General features: G+C 32.9%; 1 protein-coding gene across 1 annotated transcript in view; it reads left to right on the top strand.

Moving 5' to 3' along the window:
* LOC127710796 (uncharacterized) overlaps positions 1-18,113 on the top strand; it is a 36,913-nt gene that overhangs the window by 15,248 nt on the left and 3,552 nt on the right. Inside the window, exons 7-16 of the mRNA XM_052216755.1 lie at positions 9,457-9,567; positions 10,107-10,221; positions 11,578-11,732; positions 12,339-12,510; positions 12,812-13,077; positions 13,806-13,957; positions 15,189-15,354; positions 16,034-16,186; positions 16,578-16,919; positions 17,259-17,372. Coding sequence (XP_052072715.1) covers positions 9,457-9,567; positions 10,107-10,221; positions 11,578-11,732; positions 12,339-12,510; positions 12,812-13,077; positions 13,806-13,957; positions 15,189-15,354; positions 16,034-16,186; positions 16,578-16,919; positions 17,259-17,372 — 1,746 coding nt within the window. The remainder of the gene's footprint in view (positions 1-9,456; positions 9,568-10,106; positions 10,222-11,577; positions 11,733-12,338; positions 12,511-12,811; positions 13,078-13,805; positions 13,958-15,188; positions 15,355-16,033; positions 16,187-16,577; positions 16,920-17,258; positions 17,373-18,113) is intronic.

Raw genomic sequence — 18,113 nt, 5'->3', positions numbered from 1 at the left:
TGAAAAGTACGGGAAAGCTTTGCCACAATGGGTAAGTAGTCCATTAGGAAATGGAGAAACTTAAGAAATTTGACAGATGTAACAACAGTGTGGTACCCTTTAGCTCTATTTGCATCATCAGCACGGGATCCAGCAACAAAATCATGCTCTAAATGACTTACAACAACCTCATAATTTGAAAGCATTGCTTTTACTGCCCTTTCCTTGCTTGACAACCAGCGTACTTGTTTTATATCACCAAAGTGCAAAAGAATTTGATCAAGAATCTCACTTATTTCTGTAAGTTCACGTCTGCGCTTAGGAGAATAATAGTAGAACTTGAAAACTCCTTTCAATGTGGTTTCAAATGTTGACATGTATGGAATAGTTTTATTCGCATCAAGTATTGCCAATTCAAGTTTGTGAGCAATACAGTGAATACCAATTGCTTGCGGTACCTCATCTTCAATCTTTTGAAGACACCAGATTTGTTACCAAAATTAACAGAAAGTCCGTCAAAATTACCACAAATAAGTTTAGGACCAGGGGTATCATAGTGGATCTTTTCCTCATTTAGGCCCACAATTTTAAGAGCATTAAGAATTACATTGAAAATCCCTTCTGCTGTAGCTGATTCTAAGGATATAAGATTAATCATTTTAGTGGTGGGCATACACTGGTCAACATACCGGAGATAAACTATTTCCTGTTCAATAACGGACCTGTCAGTACTACCATCTGACAAAATACTAACAAATGGTGCTGCAAGTAAACTTGAGACAATTTGTGATCTTAATTGCTGGGATATCCATTTAAGGAACAGTTTTCATCCCTCAATGTTGAAATACTGTTCTCCTATATCAACCTCATTTTTTTTCTGTACTTCTAAAATAAATTCATAGTCGGAAAAAGGCTTCCCCTTTTTCCCCACACTTTAAGCTGTATTAAATAAAATCTTGTATCGTTTTAATTGTTCTGGTCTTAATTTTTGCTTCAGAACACACTGACCTAACTTTGTGTCAGATAACAACTCGACCTTTTTATCAAACTTTGGATCCGTTTCTTTTAGCCACTGTTTTTGGCACGATAGATGCTGGGAGGTGGTTTCATGATTTTTGATGGGGTCAAGTTTAAAGTTTTTTGTCCCCCGAACCAGGGCACTTTCCCTTTCACTGTGTGTGGGATACTTGACACAATACGTGCACTCCATTAGACCAGTTGTCTCATCGAAATTAATCCAAGGACGATTAACCTTCCATTGGGGCAAAAATTTGCGTTCTCTCTTTTCCCGATCATATTTCTGGTCTTTGGTAAGATCCTGTTTTTTCGGCTGGGTTTCATCAGTCAACACCGATGGGTCACCTGTTTCATCGGGTTTTCGTTTAGTAGAGGTCACCCCAAAACGAAAAAGACTCATACCGTTTAATAGTAGTCCTGTTTGTCAATTGAATAATATATTGTCAAGATTCGCGGTATCTCGTACGACGACCGGTCACGTGACTACACACAAAATCATATTGTGAAGAATTTAAGCAAAACTCATAAGTTTCCTTTCAGTAAAATCATACATTTGAAGATTATTTTTATACAAATTTTATTTATTATATTCAAAATGCTTTCGATTTTTTTTTTAATCAGCAAAATACGAAAGTCCGTCGGGTCTAGCTAACTACCGGTTGGAAGGTCCGAACCCGAAAATGGAAGGCCACGGACCTCGGACCACCGCTAATTTGAACCCCTGATTAAAAGATTATCAGCAGGGCAGCACGTATCTTCTTTTTGTGTCTAATAGCTGGAAGCATCGTCCAGAACATCACTTGTAAGATTAAATTTTCGAAATGCGTAGATGATGAATCAAATAAGTTATTTACGTTGAATTTTTTTTTTCTGTGCAGGAGAAATCACGTAATCATAAAAAGATAAAGCTGTTAATTGGCTTTTCGAATAATATTTATCACATACAGACCTTCTAAAATTCAAACTGACCATTATTCCGTGCGTTCATCGTGTATCGTGCGTGTTGCGTGCGTGTATCGTGCGTGTATCGTGCGTGTACCAATCGTGCGCTCATCATTCATCGTTCCGTGTATTTTCCGTGTAACGTGCGTGCATCGTGTATTCTTAATCGTGTATCGTGCGTGTATCGTGCGTTCATCAATCATTCATTCTTAACCGTGTATCGTGCGTTCGTCAATCGTGTATAACTGTGTACATCAGATAACGTGCATTTGTCAAACGTTCATCTCTAATCGGGTAACGTTCATTCATTGCGGGTTTTATATGATAGTCGGTTATAGAGCTCATCAAAGCTTATATTTTATCTCACGGTTAAAGTGTATATATATGTTCCGACTTTAAATAAAATTTACATTCATACTTACTTTCTTGTGAACACTTAATTAACTTTATCGTACATAACGTTCATACAGATTCATGAATTTTTGTGTAAAATTTATTTATCATCTGTAAACATTTCGTGGTTATTCAGTGAATCTTGGCTGGGACTGACACATTTTAATATAATGATACATGTTCTACGTACAAACAATAACATGATGACATTTCTACGACAGAACAGTTAAAATTGGAATTTCTATTCAACTGAGCGAAATGGGCTTAAAAATATACTGTTGGCCAACTGTTATTTGTTAAAACAATTTCCGCCATTTAAAAACAACAGTGCTTTTGGCAAATTTAGATGTGGGGTAGCTCCACTAAAAATAGAAACTGGAAAGTATGAAAGAAAAGAAGTCCACGAGATGACATGTGTTGTAGCTCTACTATTGAAGATGAACTTCATGTCATTTTAAAATGCCCATTATATGTAGATTTAAGACAAATTATGATACATTAAGCTAAACATTTAAATGAACATTTTAACCTTTAATTATCAGATAGCGAAAAATTTATATTTTTATTTAATAACGGCAATGTTGCTGCTATAGTTGCCAAAAACATCAACAATATTTCATTGAAAAGAAACGGCATTTTATTTCCTAGTTCTCAAAGAAAAAATGTTTTATTTTCATATAGTACAGGTGGACACTGTAAATTTTAAATGTAAATGAGTAAATATATTGTGTCTTAAAAGTCTCTCATTATTCTTTTTAAGATTCAATGCAAATGTTTTAATGTTTTATGTTTATTTCTGTGATTCTCATTTTATGTTTGTATGTGGTGAGACTATAATAAAATATTGAATCAGTATTAACATGATTAATGTTCAACTTGAGTCATTTCTCCAATGTTGAACAATGCAAGATTATAATTCTTCGCTTATTTGGCAAATTCATAGTCTACTAAATATTCAAACATTTAAGTTTTGATAAATACCATTACAAATATAATTTTTGTCTTCGTTTCTGATGGTCACGTGCAGGTAAGGTTATTCCATTGAGAAAATACAATATACAAGATTGTCGGGTAAATGTGGATTGCGGATTAAGATTTTAGGTGTCAAACTTGAATTAACAAATTAAACTTAGGCGAATTTAACACGAATATGTATTTTCTCTTCAACAGTGTTTTTATTCTCTGTTCTTTATTTTCATTTAAAATAAGCCAAATATGTTTTGTGGAAAATTGAATACAAATAAACATATGTATTTGAAGGCATTTTTTTAATTAAACAAGTATAAGATTACGCAAATATATCCCGTATTCCTTAAGAAGGATTTTAAATTGAGGAACTTTTTAAACTTGAAATTGTGTTTACGAGTTTAAGATATTCTTTTTTATTTAATTTTTTTGATAAAATAGTTAAATATATTGTATTATCATAACAAGTCTTTATTTAAATGGAATAAACATGGAACACTTTCACAGATTCACTTTTCATTGTGTTCATGGTTGCATATCAAGGACACCGTTTTTACATCTATGTATGTCTAAAAGATTAATATCCGAAAAAATAATTCACAATAGTACTTTGTATTAAAGAATGACGGATTATTTTACCATGGGGGTATTTTTTGTTCCGTTACTGAGGACATTTTTTTGTCCTTTATGAATCCATATGACAAATTTGACTCCAATAAGGATAAATTTTATCTTATAGAAAAATCGGTAGTTTTTATCCGATAGATTTTGTGTTCATCTTTATCGGATATAAAAGATTGAAAAATACAAACAATTAATTGAAGTTTCGTATGCATCAATCACGATCCAGCAACTTTTGACTAGTATAAAGGGTTGCCTTGGTTTTATAGCTCAAAACGGTATCATTTGTTTTGCTTTACATTGGGTTAAATAATGAAATGTATGTTTCAGAAATTTACACAAGTTTGATTTCGGCTTTGACTCCCGGGGACACTGTCGTTTACAGTAAAAGACGAAAATCTACACATGTACGTTCTTATAAAAAAGAAGTTGTGGTATGATTGCCAATGTTCATCATTATATCATAATTATTGTACTCCCCCTAATAATGAATCTATAAAATATGCCACTGGACGTTAAACGATCAACTATTATTTCATCCATCTTATCCTTTTAGTTTTGTGATAATTTGCATATCAAATACATGAAACAACAGGGGCGGATCCAGTCATTTTAAAAAAGGGGGTTCCCAACCCAGGGCAAAAAAGGGGAGGGGGGGGGGGGGGGGTTCCAACTATATGTCCCCATTCAAATGCATTGATCGTCCAAAAAAAGGGGGGTTCCAACCCCCTGAACCCTCCCCCTGGATCCGTCACTGAACAACTGCAGAGTTTCACTAAAGTTAGAAGGCCGATATTATTGCACATATAAAACAGACATTAACATCGATCCCTACGTTTTGATCCCCTCACAAAACAACACTTTATAAATTTCATGCACCTATAACGCATTTCTGGATTTACTTTCACTAGGAACGCTCAGTGCTAAATATTTGAAAGCCAAAGAATGTATAAAATAGATAGGAGTGTAGAGCTATATGACCAATAAAGGGCCTATACACATTCATAACATGTATTTATGTGTCTGTCCAAAGTCAAAAGCACGTAGTTCAGTGGTTTTCGTAACATCAATTCTGTTATATACATGTGTTTGGGCTTTTTTTTGTGGCAAGATACATGTAGCTTTGAAATAAAGAAGGCCGTTAGTTTGCTCAACTGAATTGTTTCATATTTTTTTCATGTCGGGGCGGGGCCTTTAATAACCGACTTTACAGTTCCCGTATTTTTTCATTATTGAAGGTCGTATAGATATAACTGCTAGCATTCCTCTTGATTTGAACTTTCTTGAATAGTTGACTCACTAGCAATTTTACCACATTTTCTTATTTTTACATGAGCCTTCAATCCATCAAAAGCCAATTTAGTCTGCTGTAGCTGAAACCTACGTTTCTTACAAAAAATCTAAATTTATATACTGACAATTTAAGAAATGTTTGTCATAGATATCTGTTCGTGATATAAGTATCAAAATATTTTAGCTATGAAGATGTGTAAACCCTTAAATAAACTCTATTTCTTTGGGCAATTTCTACGGGAATTAAAATAATAAAAACCATTATTAGAAAATCGGAATATATATGTGTGTATGACTCGGAGGTGCAATGGAGATCATAAAGTTTCAAGGCCACGCGTGAAGTGCACTGGTCTGCGCCGAAGTGCGATGAGCTGTTCGATGGTTTGCAATGATTTATATAACGCGGGATACCTAGATTAAAGTCTACAGATGTGCAATTATTATGAGCAGTATATTTGTTTCAATGTCAGTATATAAAATCATTTACTAGTGTTATTGTCTATGAATGTAATAGTTAAAGGTGCCGCGTACTAATTTAGAGATCGTCCTATTTGATGTTTTGCATGTGGAAATTATTCTTGCTTCAACATGTACCTTTACTTAATTTGTTCCTCTAATGAGATCATCATTTACCGTTATATAATCATAAGAATAGTTTCACGGTGGACCCGTATGTATTGAGGGAATGACACTTCATCGTACGTAAAAACAAATCTTTCGTATATTTCCCGTTTCACAGTCCTACATGTATATTGAATATTACCCACAACTCAGAAAGTTGACCAGCGCGGGGTATGCTTAAACCTCTTATTCTAGATGTCAATTAACTTACTCGTGTTTATGTTGGATTGCTGTCTGATTGACGAATATCCGTCATTTTATATATATATATATATATAACAAACAAATTAAAATTTTATATATAAATATATATAAAGAAAAGTTAAGTAGAATCCGTATGCTGGTAACATATAAGAAAATTAATAAAAGATAACAACGGTTTCCATTCATCACTTTTACTAGCGCTTTCACGGCTTTTACAGATCTTCAGGTAATATATATATATTTAAATTTGTTTTTTAGGGATGCATCCAGTTGCACCTTTTCATTTAAAATATATTTCCGTGAAGTAATCTCAAAAGATTACTCACTTCAATAAAAAATAAATAAGGGAAATGAAACCTCTTCTCGCATGTTGCACTTTGTGTAATTGTTCTCTTCGACAAAATACTGCCTTGAACTCAATTTTGGTATAAATATAAAGAAGCCACATTTGGTTCTTAAATGGATATTTTTTAAACACCTAAAGCTAGGTAAAGCCTATCTCTTGATATAGGCTCTTAAATTCGGCAACTTTTAGAGACCTGTATAGCCAGTCAAGGTCGCTAAACTCTCATTATCCGTTTAGAGATTTTCTGAAAATACGATGGTTACTGTCTCATTAGAAACTAAAACCTTATCAAATATGGTGGCCTTCGGCTGTCATCTGCTCTTTTCGGGTTGTTGTCTCTTTGACATATTCATCATTTCCATTCTCAATTTTAAAATAACTAAAAATATGATAAACAGTTGTCAGATCAATATTCATTTAACAAGCCAGTGCGTTGATACAGGTTATATTCTACTGAATTTACTATATCCGTTATTATTACGTAATTATATACAAAATGTAAGTCCCGTGTCCAAGTAAAAATAACAATTTGTGGTTTGTATGTCAGGTGAAAGTGACAACGGGTGGTATGTATACTAAAATGTTTATCGTCTTCCATTATACATGAGGGTGTGGATGGGGGTTTATAGAATAGAAAATTATTGACCAAAAAATAAAGAATACAAAAAATAACCAGACAAATATATAGAAAAGAAAATGATGAGGTACTAGAATGTATGGAATAAAGAATGATCGACAAAAGGTATAACGATTAGAAAAAATTGCCTAAAATGATAGAATACAGAAATAATGAATCCCTATTCAGACCCTCATAATCTGACGATGACATTTAGCTTTAGGAGAATTATGGGCATGTGATACAGTTTTAGAACCACAGTGATTTATTTTTACAAAAGTTCACATATATACAAGCTAATTTTTACAAAATCAATTTGTATATGTAATAAAAATTATATCTTCATGTGCTAAATTTAAAAGACAAATGGGTTTGAATTATTCGACATTAAAAAATTTTACTTATAACATTTCGGTTTCTTGGACATTTTTGTCCTTTGAACAGACATCCTTAACTTTTTTGTTTCAAAAGATAAAGATTTGCGGATTTCGGTAAAGAGATTAGGAATATCTTCGTTATAAAATTGGGCTCTACATTTGTGTAACAATTCTTTGTTAATATTTAATTTTTGTGAAAAGAAATTGATACAAGAAGAAAAAACGGTATTTTTGTTGTATATTTATCTAGTTAAAAAAAAGTCGGTAATTTCTTCATAAAAGTTGCAACGAATAATGTTCATACAGTATCAAGCAAAATGTCATGTCTAAAATGAGGGGGCCATAACTGATAACACTTTTTCCTTAAAAAAATGAAAAAAATAATTATTTGGATAAGAAAATAACCCAGATATTTAGATATATTAGAATAAAAATATTTTTCTATTTTTTTAAAAATCATTTAATATTCATCGGTTTATGATTAAATGAAAAATATAGAAAATTGTTAAGTTGTTTTTAAGGAAGGAAAATCATGTTTGTCCCGAGAAAAAGTCCCCCTTCCCCCCTATAAATGATCATTAATTTACCTCAGTGGGGGCTTAAATTTGGAGACCGATCGCGAGGCCTGACTGCCATAAACAACAGATAACGAACATCAAACAGTGGATACACCAATTGATATGTATGAAAGACAACGGCGGACACAAAATGATTGCACTGAATAATTTCAACTACCATTGAGATCGTTTTTTTTCAAATCTCCTTATCAAATTAGAAATGCATTTTAAAAAACCTTGGGATATCTTTTACACTTTGGAATTGGAATTGGAATTAAAAATTGCATTTCCCAAAGAGTTTCAGGTAAAACCCCGAGAATCTCACCTCCTAGAAATTTGAAGTGCCAGGATGTTTGAAAATATGTATGAATTTTATTACATACTTGAAATTGTATAAGGAATATAAAAAAATTCAGTATGTTTACTGTACAAACAAACAACAGACACCAAGTGATGGATACAATTGTGGCTTATATTGTTTAATTCATTTTTACTGAGAGCAAAATTTGATTGATTTATTATTCAGTGGTTGTTTAAACGTCCAGTGGCAAAAATTTCATGCATATTCAGGACGAAAAGTTGTTTCAGAAGTACATTATGAAGTATTTGGTATTACAAATGTTTAAATTTTCTCATTATTTGGTAAATTTCATTTTCTTAGCTATTTCTAATTAATTTGTACGAATCAGATTTTTCTGACAAATTATATATTTCGCTCTAAATTAACTCATACGATTCTGATAATATAAGGAACATTGTAACTTAAGTAAAAAAAAAAGAGATTATGATTGTTTAATCAGTTGCCGGGGGGGGGGGGGGTCAATGCATTTAAATTGGGACATATGGTTAAAACCACCCCTTTTATCCTGGGTTGAGAACCCTCTTTTTAAAAATGGCTGGAATCGCCACTCTTTAAAACGTAGCAATTTATAAATTATTTATATTAAGTAGAATTATAAAATCGATGAGTTTTATAATTTGACAACACTCATTGATATTGGAAATACTATACTACAATTAATTTATTTAATACATGGAGTGTTTAGTAAAACTGTCGACCAATCAACACAGAAAGCGAGATATCTAAAATTTGTATACCCTTATAGATTTTCATTATCATACATCAATTTTAAATGCAATTCCAAATAAAATGGCTTTGAGAACCGTGTATTAAGCGCTTATCGTTCATTCGTCAATGAATCATTCACCGTGCGTGTATCGTGCGTGTATCGTGTGTTCATCATTCATCGTGCATCGTGCGTGTATCGTGCGTTCATCATTCATCATTCATTTTTCGTTAATCCTCCGTGTAACGCTCATCGCTCATCGTGCGTGTATCGTGTATCGTGCATTCACCGTGCGTGTATCGTGCATTCACCGTGCGTGTATCGTGCGTGCGTGTATCGTGCGTGTGGTCAGTTTGAATTTTAGAAGGTCTGTACATTAATTTAAATAAAGACTGAAAAATTTAAAAAAAAAGAATTATAAAGACTATATAACATAGAAATAATTTCTTCACTACAGGTTCTTGTGGAAAAGATGAGTTCAGATGTGGCAATGGTCAATGTATTAAGGACATTTTACAGTGTAATGGGCGATATGAATGTGACGATGCTTCAGACGAAAATTATTGTGGTTAGTAACAGGTTTAACTGTTATAAAGCCTGTATTCTACTGGAGGATTTTGGATTCATTTATTACCCTTATTTCCAATTTTAATGGTTCATAACATTTTTTAATTTTCTGCTCCCATGAATTAATGGAATTACCAAATATTACATGAATCTGTATAACTAAATATTGTGAAGCGAGCAGTTATGGTTTTATATTCAACATATCAGTAACGGTCATAAAAGGGTATAGAATTGATTTTTTACGGGAAATATGAGTATGAGAAAAATACTAGACAGAAAAAATACAAAGAAAAATAGAGGTTTTCAATAATACACCTTTTTTAATTCATTGACAAATACAACATGTCAAAATTCGATGTTCAATGTTTTAGTAAATGCCATCTAAATGTCTAATTAATGTGAATTTCCTTGGTCTTGTTAGTTAGCTATCCCACATATCCATTTATTCAAATTATAATAAAATAATGATTTCATCACAAAAAGAATAAATAAACTGTGAAAATTATGCAAAAATTAACATTTTACATTATGGTTTTGTAGTAATGCTTGAAGATCAGGTTCTACGTATTCGACATGGTAGATTTTGGCTTCCGGTCTGCGCTGATAAGTGGGAGGATACAGTTGGTGATTTAATATGTAAATATCTATCATACGAGTAAGTTATCAGATACTCTATGAATATTTTTTAAATATGATGCCATTAAATTCTTTTATGTATTCTATTGAGAAAAGTATACGGACATCGGTGTATTAGGGGTAATGCATGAAGTGACTACATTAAATCCGCTTCATTTGGATTTTGTAGGATAGTTGTCTCATTTGCATGCATACCATATCTCCGTATTTTATATTTAGATTATGTTTTCTCCCAATTATCATTGAAATCGTAGAATATGTGTGTCAAAACACTGAAAATATGGCTTCATTGTTGTATCTCAATTAAAATAACAAAATTCGTCATCTGAATGATAATCATATATTTCTTATAATCGAACTTTAACGAAATGGAGTTACAATTAGATGCAAAAACTTGAAAGGTCATTAGAATATGTTTTCTTACTGTAGTGTCAATCTATTCAAGTCCATCCTATATTCAAATATCTGATAGCATGAAGTTATATACCTCATAATTAGCAACTAACAATTTTATTTAAGTTTGAAGTCACAGTGTATTGGCTCAACATATAGCTACAAAACTTCCCGTTTTCCGCATTATGGGTATCAAATAGAATTATAATAGAAAAACTAAGGATATGGGGTATCCATCCATGACACAAAATCAGTACATGCACATCAAAAACACACAAAAAGCAAAAGAACAGCGCTCTTATTGCTGTTATTCATCTCAAAGTCACAATGAGGCCTTCAACACGGAGCAAAACAACTCTCACTTAAGTGCAAGTTTGAGACAGCCGCTAGCACCGACTTGAGCGGTTTCTTTGCAAAAATAATTGATAGACTTTGTAAGATGTAACACCACCAAATCGGGCCCGATCAAAAAGAACATAGTGGAAAGTAGTGCATATTTAAAACAAAGTAGTTCCTAAGCATAGGTGTAAATATCATACTATGTATTCTTTTTGGTAATTTGGGTATCAAATGAAAGGTAAAGGACTGTTTCCAGATAGAATTTCCGGAATTCAGGCACACCGTTAGATACAAAACGACTTTAAACAGCCACATGCCTAGTGCATCATGTTACACTATAATAAAAGTTTAAAAAACGAGATGATATATGTAGTGTATTCATTTAAGGTTAAGTTATGCAACCATGTTAAGAGAAAATTAATATTATTACTTATAGGTTAGTTGTTCAAAGACCTTTGCTGGTGTGTGTAGAAATAAGATGATCTATATACAGACCGTAAATGTGCTGATGAATCAGAGATGAGATATGCCCCTTAACGGCTTTTTATACTCTTTCACCTTTTTGAACTGCGTATAAACATGGTTTTTGTAGTCTCAGCTATCATTTGACAGTACCATTAAAATAACTTTAAATATATTTCAGTAATCTATCAGGATCGCAAACTGTTCCTTCCATTCACACTGTATATATGTCCAGCAAGCAAGGACAACAAGATGACAACCATTTGTATAGTTATTTACATCCTTCGACAATTTGCCATAGTAAAACGGAGATGACACTTACCTGTAGTAAGAAAGGTAAAGGTCAATTCTTTTAATCCACGGGTCAATATTTTTTTCATTTTTGTTCTGTTTTTTTTTTTGTGACTGTGTTTTTAAAATATGACATATATTTTATATCTGAATAACCTAGCCGCCTAGTCGATATCAACTAAAGATTACAGCAAAGATAAAATGATATATTGAAACCCATCGGTTATCTCATTTGTTATTCTACAGATATCGTCATTGCACTCAACATAATTTTTATATTTCTGCCTTTTTACAATATGTTAATCAAGGTGTCTATACATTACACTTTCGTAATACATTGTGGTTTACAGTTAGAATGTATAATGCTACGAGAACTGTTTGGGGCCCAAAGTATCATAGTTACACCAAATTGTACCTAGCATTAGATTAATATTTAACTAATAAGTTTTCTTATTTGATAGTAATAAACTATTTAACACATATTTCAGATATATTTTTGATTAGAGCGGCACTGATGAATGTTTTGTAGACGAAACGCGCGTCTGGCGTACTAAATTTTAATCCTGGTATCTATGATTTATGAGTTTATTTGACTTATTCAGCTTTATTATAACAAGATGGTGTTGCCTTATATTTATTGCTTTTTAAAAGATTGTGGAGAAAGAAGCCAATCATTAATGATACCTTATATAATTGGTGGTACCCAAGCATATAAAGGACAGTGGCCATGGGTTGTTGCCGTTAGAAAAGGGAACAATTTTATCTGTGGAGGAACACTGATATCTAACCGCTGGGTGATCACGGCTGGACACTGTGTGGAAAGGTATATTTGGAAGCACATAATTTCAACATTTCATTCGTGGTGTTTAAAAGAAAACCACCTTAATATGATTTAATGAATTAATAAGCATAAAAGGTCTATAACTACGATAAAGGGAAGTTTTACCAGAAGACAGTACATCGGTCCTTATCACATTATTGATTCACATGGTAACTTTACGTCACTTATATATAACATATATATGTAATACATGTATATTTTTTTTTAGATTTCTAAGTAAATATAATGAGTACAAATTTAACGAAACAAAGTATATTTACATATCTATTTTTTTCCTTGTAAGTGTTCTGAGTGTACCACATATGGTCTCCATCGTTACTGGCACTCCAATGAAAGACGGAATTGATGGTAGAGTTATACGTGTATCAGAAATTATTATAAACCCTGACTACAACTTTATCTACAAGGCAGATATCGCTGTGTTGCTTCTACAGATGCCAGTCTCGTTTGATGATTATATAAAACCTATATGTTTGCCTAACACCTTACAACATTTACCACGTGACTCCCTTTGTTACACTGCTGGATGGGGATTAACAGATCCAAAAGGTTCGTACATTTCATATAAAAGTAAATAATGGTATGTATACCTTAGCTGCTAGAATCTGTTTCAATTCCAAAATGAAACAAGGTATCATTAATACTGTGGTCAGCGATCAATATCACAAAAAAATCTTCCATGAATAAAGTTATGACCATTTCAGTATAACTTACGACCAGTTATTGTCGTAAGATTTTTGAACCGTTTTAGAAAGACTTTTCCCCCATATTCTTATATGTTTTGTTTTTTAAACAACTAGGAGAAGATTTGAACGTTGCTTGTTCGGCGTGCTTGGTGTGTTTGGTGTGTTGATCATTTTTATTTGAAATTATTTCATCTCAAAGATAATCGTATAAGCATGCTCCTTTGTAATGTTTTATCTTTAAAGCTAAACGATTACACATGACTTTGTAAGTATTAAAAAATTGTGTATACAAAGTACACTACAAAAATAATAGGGAAATATGATGGTTTGATTGTTGCTTCCTTAACGTCCAGTAGCAAATATATAATGCATTCATAACGCAATAGTAAAGTCATGTACCGGAAGGGTAAGCATTTCTGCTCAACTAGTGGTAGCCGTTTAAATTCTTCTTTGTAGATTATTTGTATATGAAGCTGACAGTTAATGTTCATTTTATTGCAAATTCAACACCAAAATTGATTTTAAAAATATTGATGTTGCGAACTTTTTTTAGAGTATTTATACGAAAATAAATACTCGTGAATTTTGTAGATTCAAAATTTCAAAAACTACCTAATGATTTAATGTATGCTAAGGCGTTCTTATGGACTAACTCGAAATGCAGTTCAGCATATTCATCAAAAATCAATGATAGTATGATATGTGCTGGAATCCTGGCGGGAAAAGGCGGCGACACATGTCAAGTAAGATATATTTCGTTGATAAATTTTAGGCCCCCTTTTCTAATTGAGAAATGAAAAAAGACCAGCAAGTACATGTAAATGATTTGAAAAGGTGTGTTTTTTATAGTTCTACAGGCTACATATATCTTACGTGTCTTTTTAAAGAAAATTTTAGCTATGGGTTTTCTATTTTTATTTTGTTTAACTTGGAAAAACGATTGATTATATGTAAAAAAAAAAAAGAAGATGAATTTATCCAAGTGAGAGAAATATTTAGCTTTATCATATCATCGTGAACATCGGGAACATTGAATAATATTTTTCCTTTAAGTCTTGTAAATGACTCAAACTTGTTTGTGTATGGAATACTGTGATTCTTACTTTCGCTGCTAAATTGGTTTTTTTCTATTAGAAGACTTTGCAAAAAGTGAATGAATATACTTGCCAAAATCATGGAACAAGTTTGAGCTCATCCCACATCCATTTGACTGATCACAGACACCTTATTTGTGGTGATAAATAATCTTTATGTATCTTCTATAGGCAAATGTTAGAGTTGATATTCAAATTCTGCTTTAGAGACCCGCGACCGCCTATGAAAATTTTCTCCCGATGTAGAAGGCAGAACACAAATTCCCCTTAGATTAATCACTTTTTGTCAGGACTGAGTCGATTTTGTATACAACTTGTTTGACCGGTAATTGTAAAAAGTTGTGTAGTGACATCAAAATATCTGTTTGATTAATTATTGATTGCTTAATTGCTCAAAATGGCGTTCAAGATATTTGAGTTCAGACAGATTGGTTGTTGTTTACTAAACATCCAGTGGCAAATATTTCGTGCATATTCAGGACGATGTTTTCAGTTAGCTTGTGTTGTCTGGTTGCTGTCTCATTGGTCTCGTGGTAGCGTGTTCTCCTCGAGTGTGGGAGGTCGTGGGTTCGAGCCCCGGCCAGATCAAACTGTAAAATTGGTATTTGCTGCTGCAAAGACTGGTCGGCTGGGAGTCAGAATAATGTTTCCGAGTAAGGTGACATGTCTTCCTGCGGACTGCTACCTTGTGAACTAGCACGTTAAAAATCCGTCTCTTCTTGTCGGTCTAGCTCAAAGCAGGGTTAATATTCATATTACATTAACATTTTCTCGTCCTGAATATGCATATTAATTTGCCGCTGGACGTTAAGCAGCCATCCATCATTATCATCATCATTGTTTATTTTTCTTAGTTTTAAATGTAATATATACTCGATAGGGTGATAGTGGTGGTCCGCTTATGTGTCAAAATAACCATGGAACTTGGCAAGTGGTTGGTGTGACCAGTTGGGGTGGTGGTATTTGTGGTAAATCTACGTTACCGGGAGTATATACGAGAGTAACAAAATATGATACCTGGATTAAGTCTGTCACAGCAATCAGAGGTATTAGTTAGCTAGCTACTTAATATGTCTTTCAGTATAAATCATCTGCACTTATCCAATCATATATACATATAGTGTTTAATTGATTCAATAGATTCCAATATGAAATTACATGAAATTACATGTATGATACAGATAAATATGCGATCGACACGTGTTTCTAGAGAAACCTCAGTCATCTGCATCATCTGCTAGGGAACTGGACTTTTTTTTTCTTATTTCTTCTGTTTTTGTCGTCTTTTTTTTTTGGGGGGGGGAGTATATGCGTGTGTTATCTTCTAAGAGTAGAGTAAGAAGTAGATCTAAAGCCTCAACTACTTTTAGTTTAATTATCTAGTAGATGATATTATCTACTTTTTTTTATGTTAGGGGGAATTCTATCTTTAATTTTGAAATTTTATCAATAAAATTTACAGTACGTATTTATCAGCCTTAATGACTAAATGACACGTTGACATTTGTGTTTAGGTAGCTGGAAATTGGAAATACATCTAGCAGCACAAGTATTTGCATATTTGTAAATGTGTTGTTTGGTTCTTCCTTTTATAAATTCCTGCATTCTTCTTACTCTTATTCTTAATAACAGTTACTGGATATTTTTAGATTATTGATTTTATAATAAATAATTATATATTAAACACATATTCTTGATATATTATACATGTATTTCAAATTTTAGACTATTATCTTGACACTAAGTGTGATTTTGAAAAGCCTGGAATATGTTCACTTGAGGATATATCAACGGGCAGTTTTATGTGGACAAAACGAAAAGCAGGCTGGAGTTCAGGAGGTCAACCTTTAACAGACAGTACGACTCGAACATCTGAAGGTATTTTGCTTTATCAAAGTCCCAATATAAAAGGGGTTTAGCGGAATGATTCGCGAAACTCATTTTAATATACAATATTCACCTTGAGATCACAATGACCTCTTTTTTTCTATTTCATGATTTATTAATCTATATGACTTCCATAAAAACTAACTACACGACAAGTAGGGATGAATCTGCAAAAACAGTAACAGAGCCAGAAAATTTATCCTGATCATTTTTGTACTGCTAAATATTTTATATTTGTTATGTATTTTTATGAACCATTGTTTATCTGGTCTTTCTATCGTAGTCGTTCTGATTTATTGTATTGTCAGAAATTATCTTTCTTAACTGGTTTCCTTTTTTCCCTGTTGTCTTAACGAATTTTTTTTTTTTGTATCTATTCCAGGTCATTATTTATACGCAGATACATATATGGTACAAGCAAATCAATCCAATAAAGCAGTCCTTAAATATAGGTTCAAGGACATTGGAGGAGACAGATGCTTGACATTTTCTTACAAGTTTTTCAACCATAACTGTTTAAAATTATCAGTTGTTGACTTCAGAAGTGGAAGTTTTCAGCATGAGTTATGGGAATTATCATACATATCCGGTGATTGGACGGAAGCAGCCATAGCAATTGCATCACCAGTCATTGAAATACATGTTATTGCTTCCCGGGTATTCAGCCATTCAGATGGAGGCGTTGCTATAGATAATATTGAAGTTTTAAATAGGACATGCAAAGGTACGAATGAAAAAGTGAAATCGTTATTCGAAAAGAAAAACAGTAGTTGCTTCGTTTTTGCCAATACCAATATTACGAAAAGATTAAAATTCTTAAACTCTGCATCCACTTCCGTCAAGGAAAATTTTCAAATACGGATGATATGGGGAAAATAATTCAATATTGTAATAGCAATTCGTTTTGCAAAATTGGAAAAATCTAAATCGGTAAACTTGTACAGTTCTTAATCTTGAAAATTATGCCTTGAAATGAACGAGCGAATAACACGAAATGCACATTTGAACTTATCATTTTTTTGGCGTTTTTGTAGCTTTTAGTTTTACGGTCTTCTAATTTTAGATACAAATGTATTTAACTGTCATTTCAATAACGGAGATACATGTGGATATACAAATAGCAAGACAGACATTGGATACTGGGAAATGCATCAATCTATTGAACTTCCCAAGACCGGTAAGTACACTGTATTGTATTTTGCAGCCTTATGGGGTCTTTTCACTGTTATATATGGATCAACGTTTTCAATGCGAAAATTATCAATGATCCTACAATATGCTGTATTGTTGTCATTTACCCAACTTTGACTGATAATTATTTAGGACGGGGTGTTATCTTTTGTAACATACGTTAATAGTCAACTGAGCAACACAATGGTTGTTAGTCATGTTGTCTATAGAGGCATAACATCACGCAAACATGTTCATATCATAACTGGAAATGGAGTTTCAGTAACACATAATGTATTTGGCGCCGATTTAAGGAATTCGCCCTGGTTATTCAAGACGTTACAATTCGATGTCTATTTGAAGATCAACTTGCATTGACGTTAGTAAGTTATCGGACGTCGATCAGAATTATAATATAAATATATGCTCACTAAAACCGGTAGCACGCGTTACTATGGGGAATACTTACACTTTCGGAACAAGGTTGTATTATTCAAAATATAATTGTCAATGTAGTGTGTAACCGCATCGGTGATCTCGTGGTTGCGTCTCTGCCTCGAGTGCGGGAGGTCGTGGGTTCGAGTCCTGACCTGGTCATACCAAAGACTGTAAAATTGGTATTTGCTGATTCTCCCATAAGCACGTGACATTAAGAAGTAAGAGACTGGTCGGCTCGGAGTCGGAATGATATGTCCAGGTAGGGTGACATCCTGCGGACTCTTACCCTGTCAACTTGTACGTTGAAAAT

Source organism: Mytilus californianus, unplaced genomic scaffold (assembly GCF_021869535.1).
Source record: "Mytilus californianus isolate M0D057914Y unplaced genomic scaffold, xbMytCali1.0.p SCAF_8, whole genome shotgun sequence".
Lineage (NCBI taxonomy): Eukaryota > Metazoa > Mollusca > Bivalvia > Mytilida > Mytilidae > Mytilus > Mytilus californianus.
Note: the sequence above shows the minus strand (reverse complement) of the source record. Positions and strands in the feature narration are given on the sequence as shown.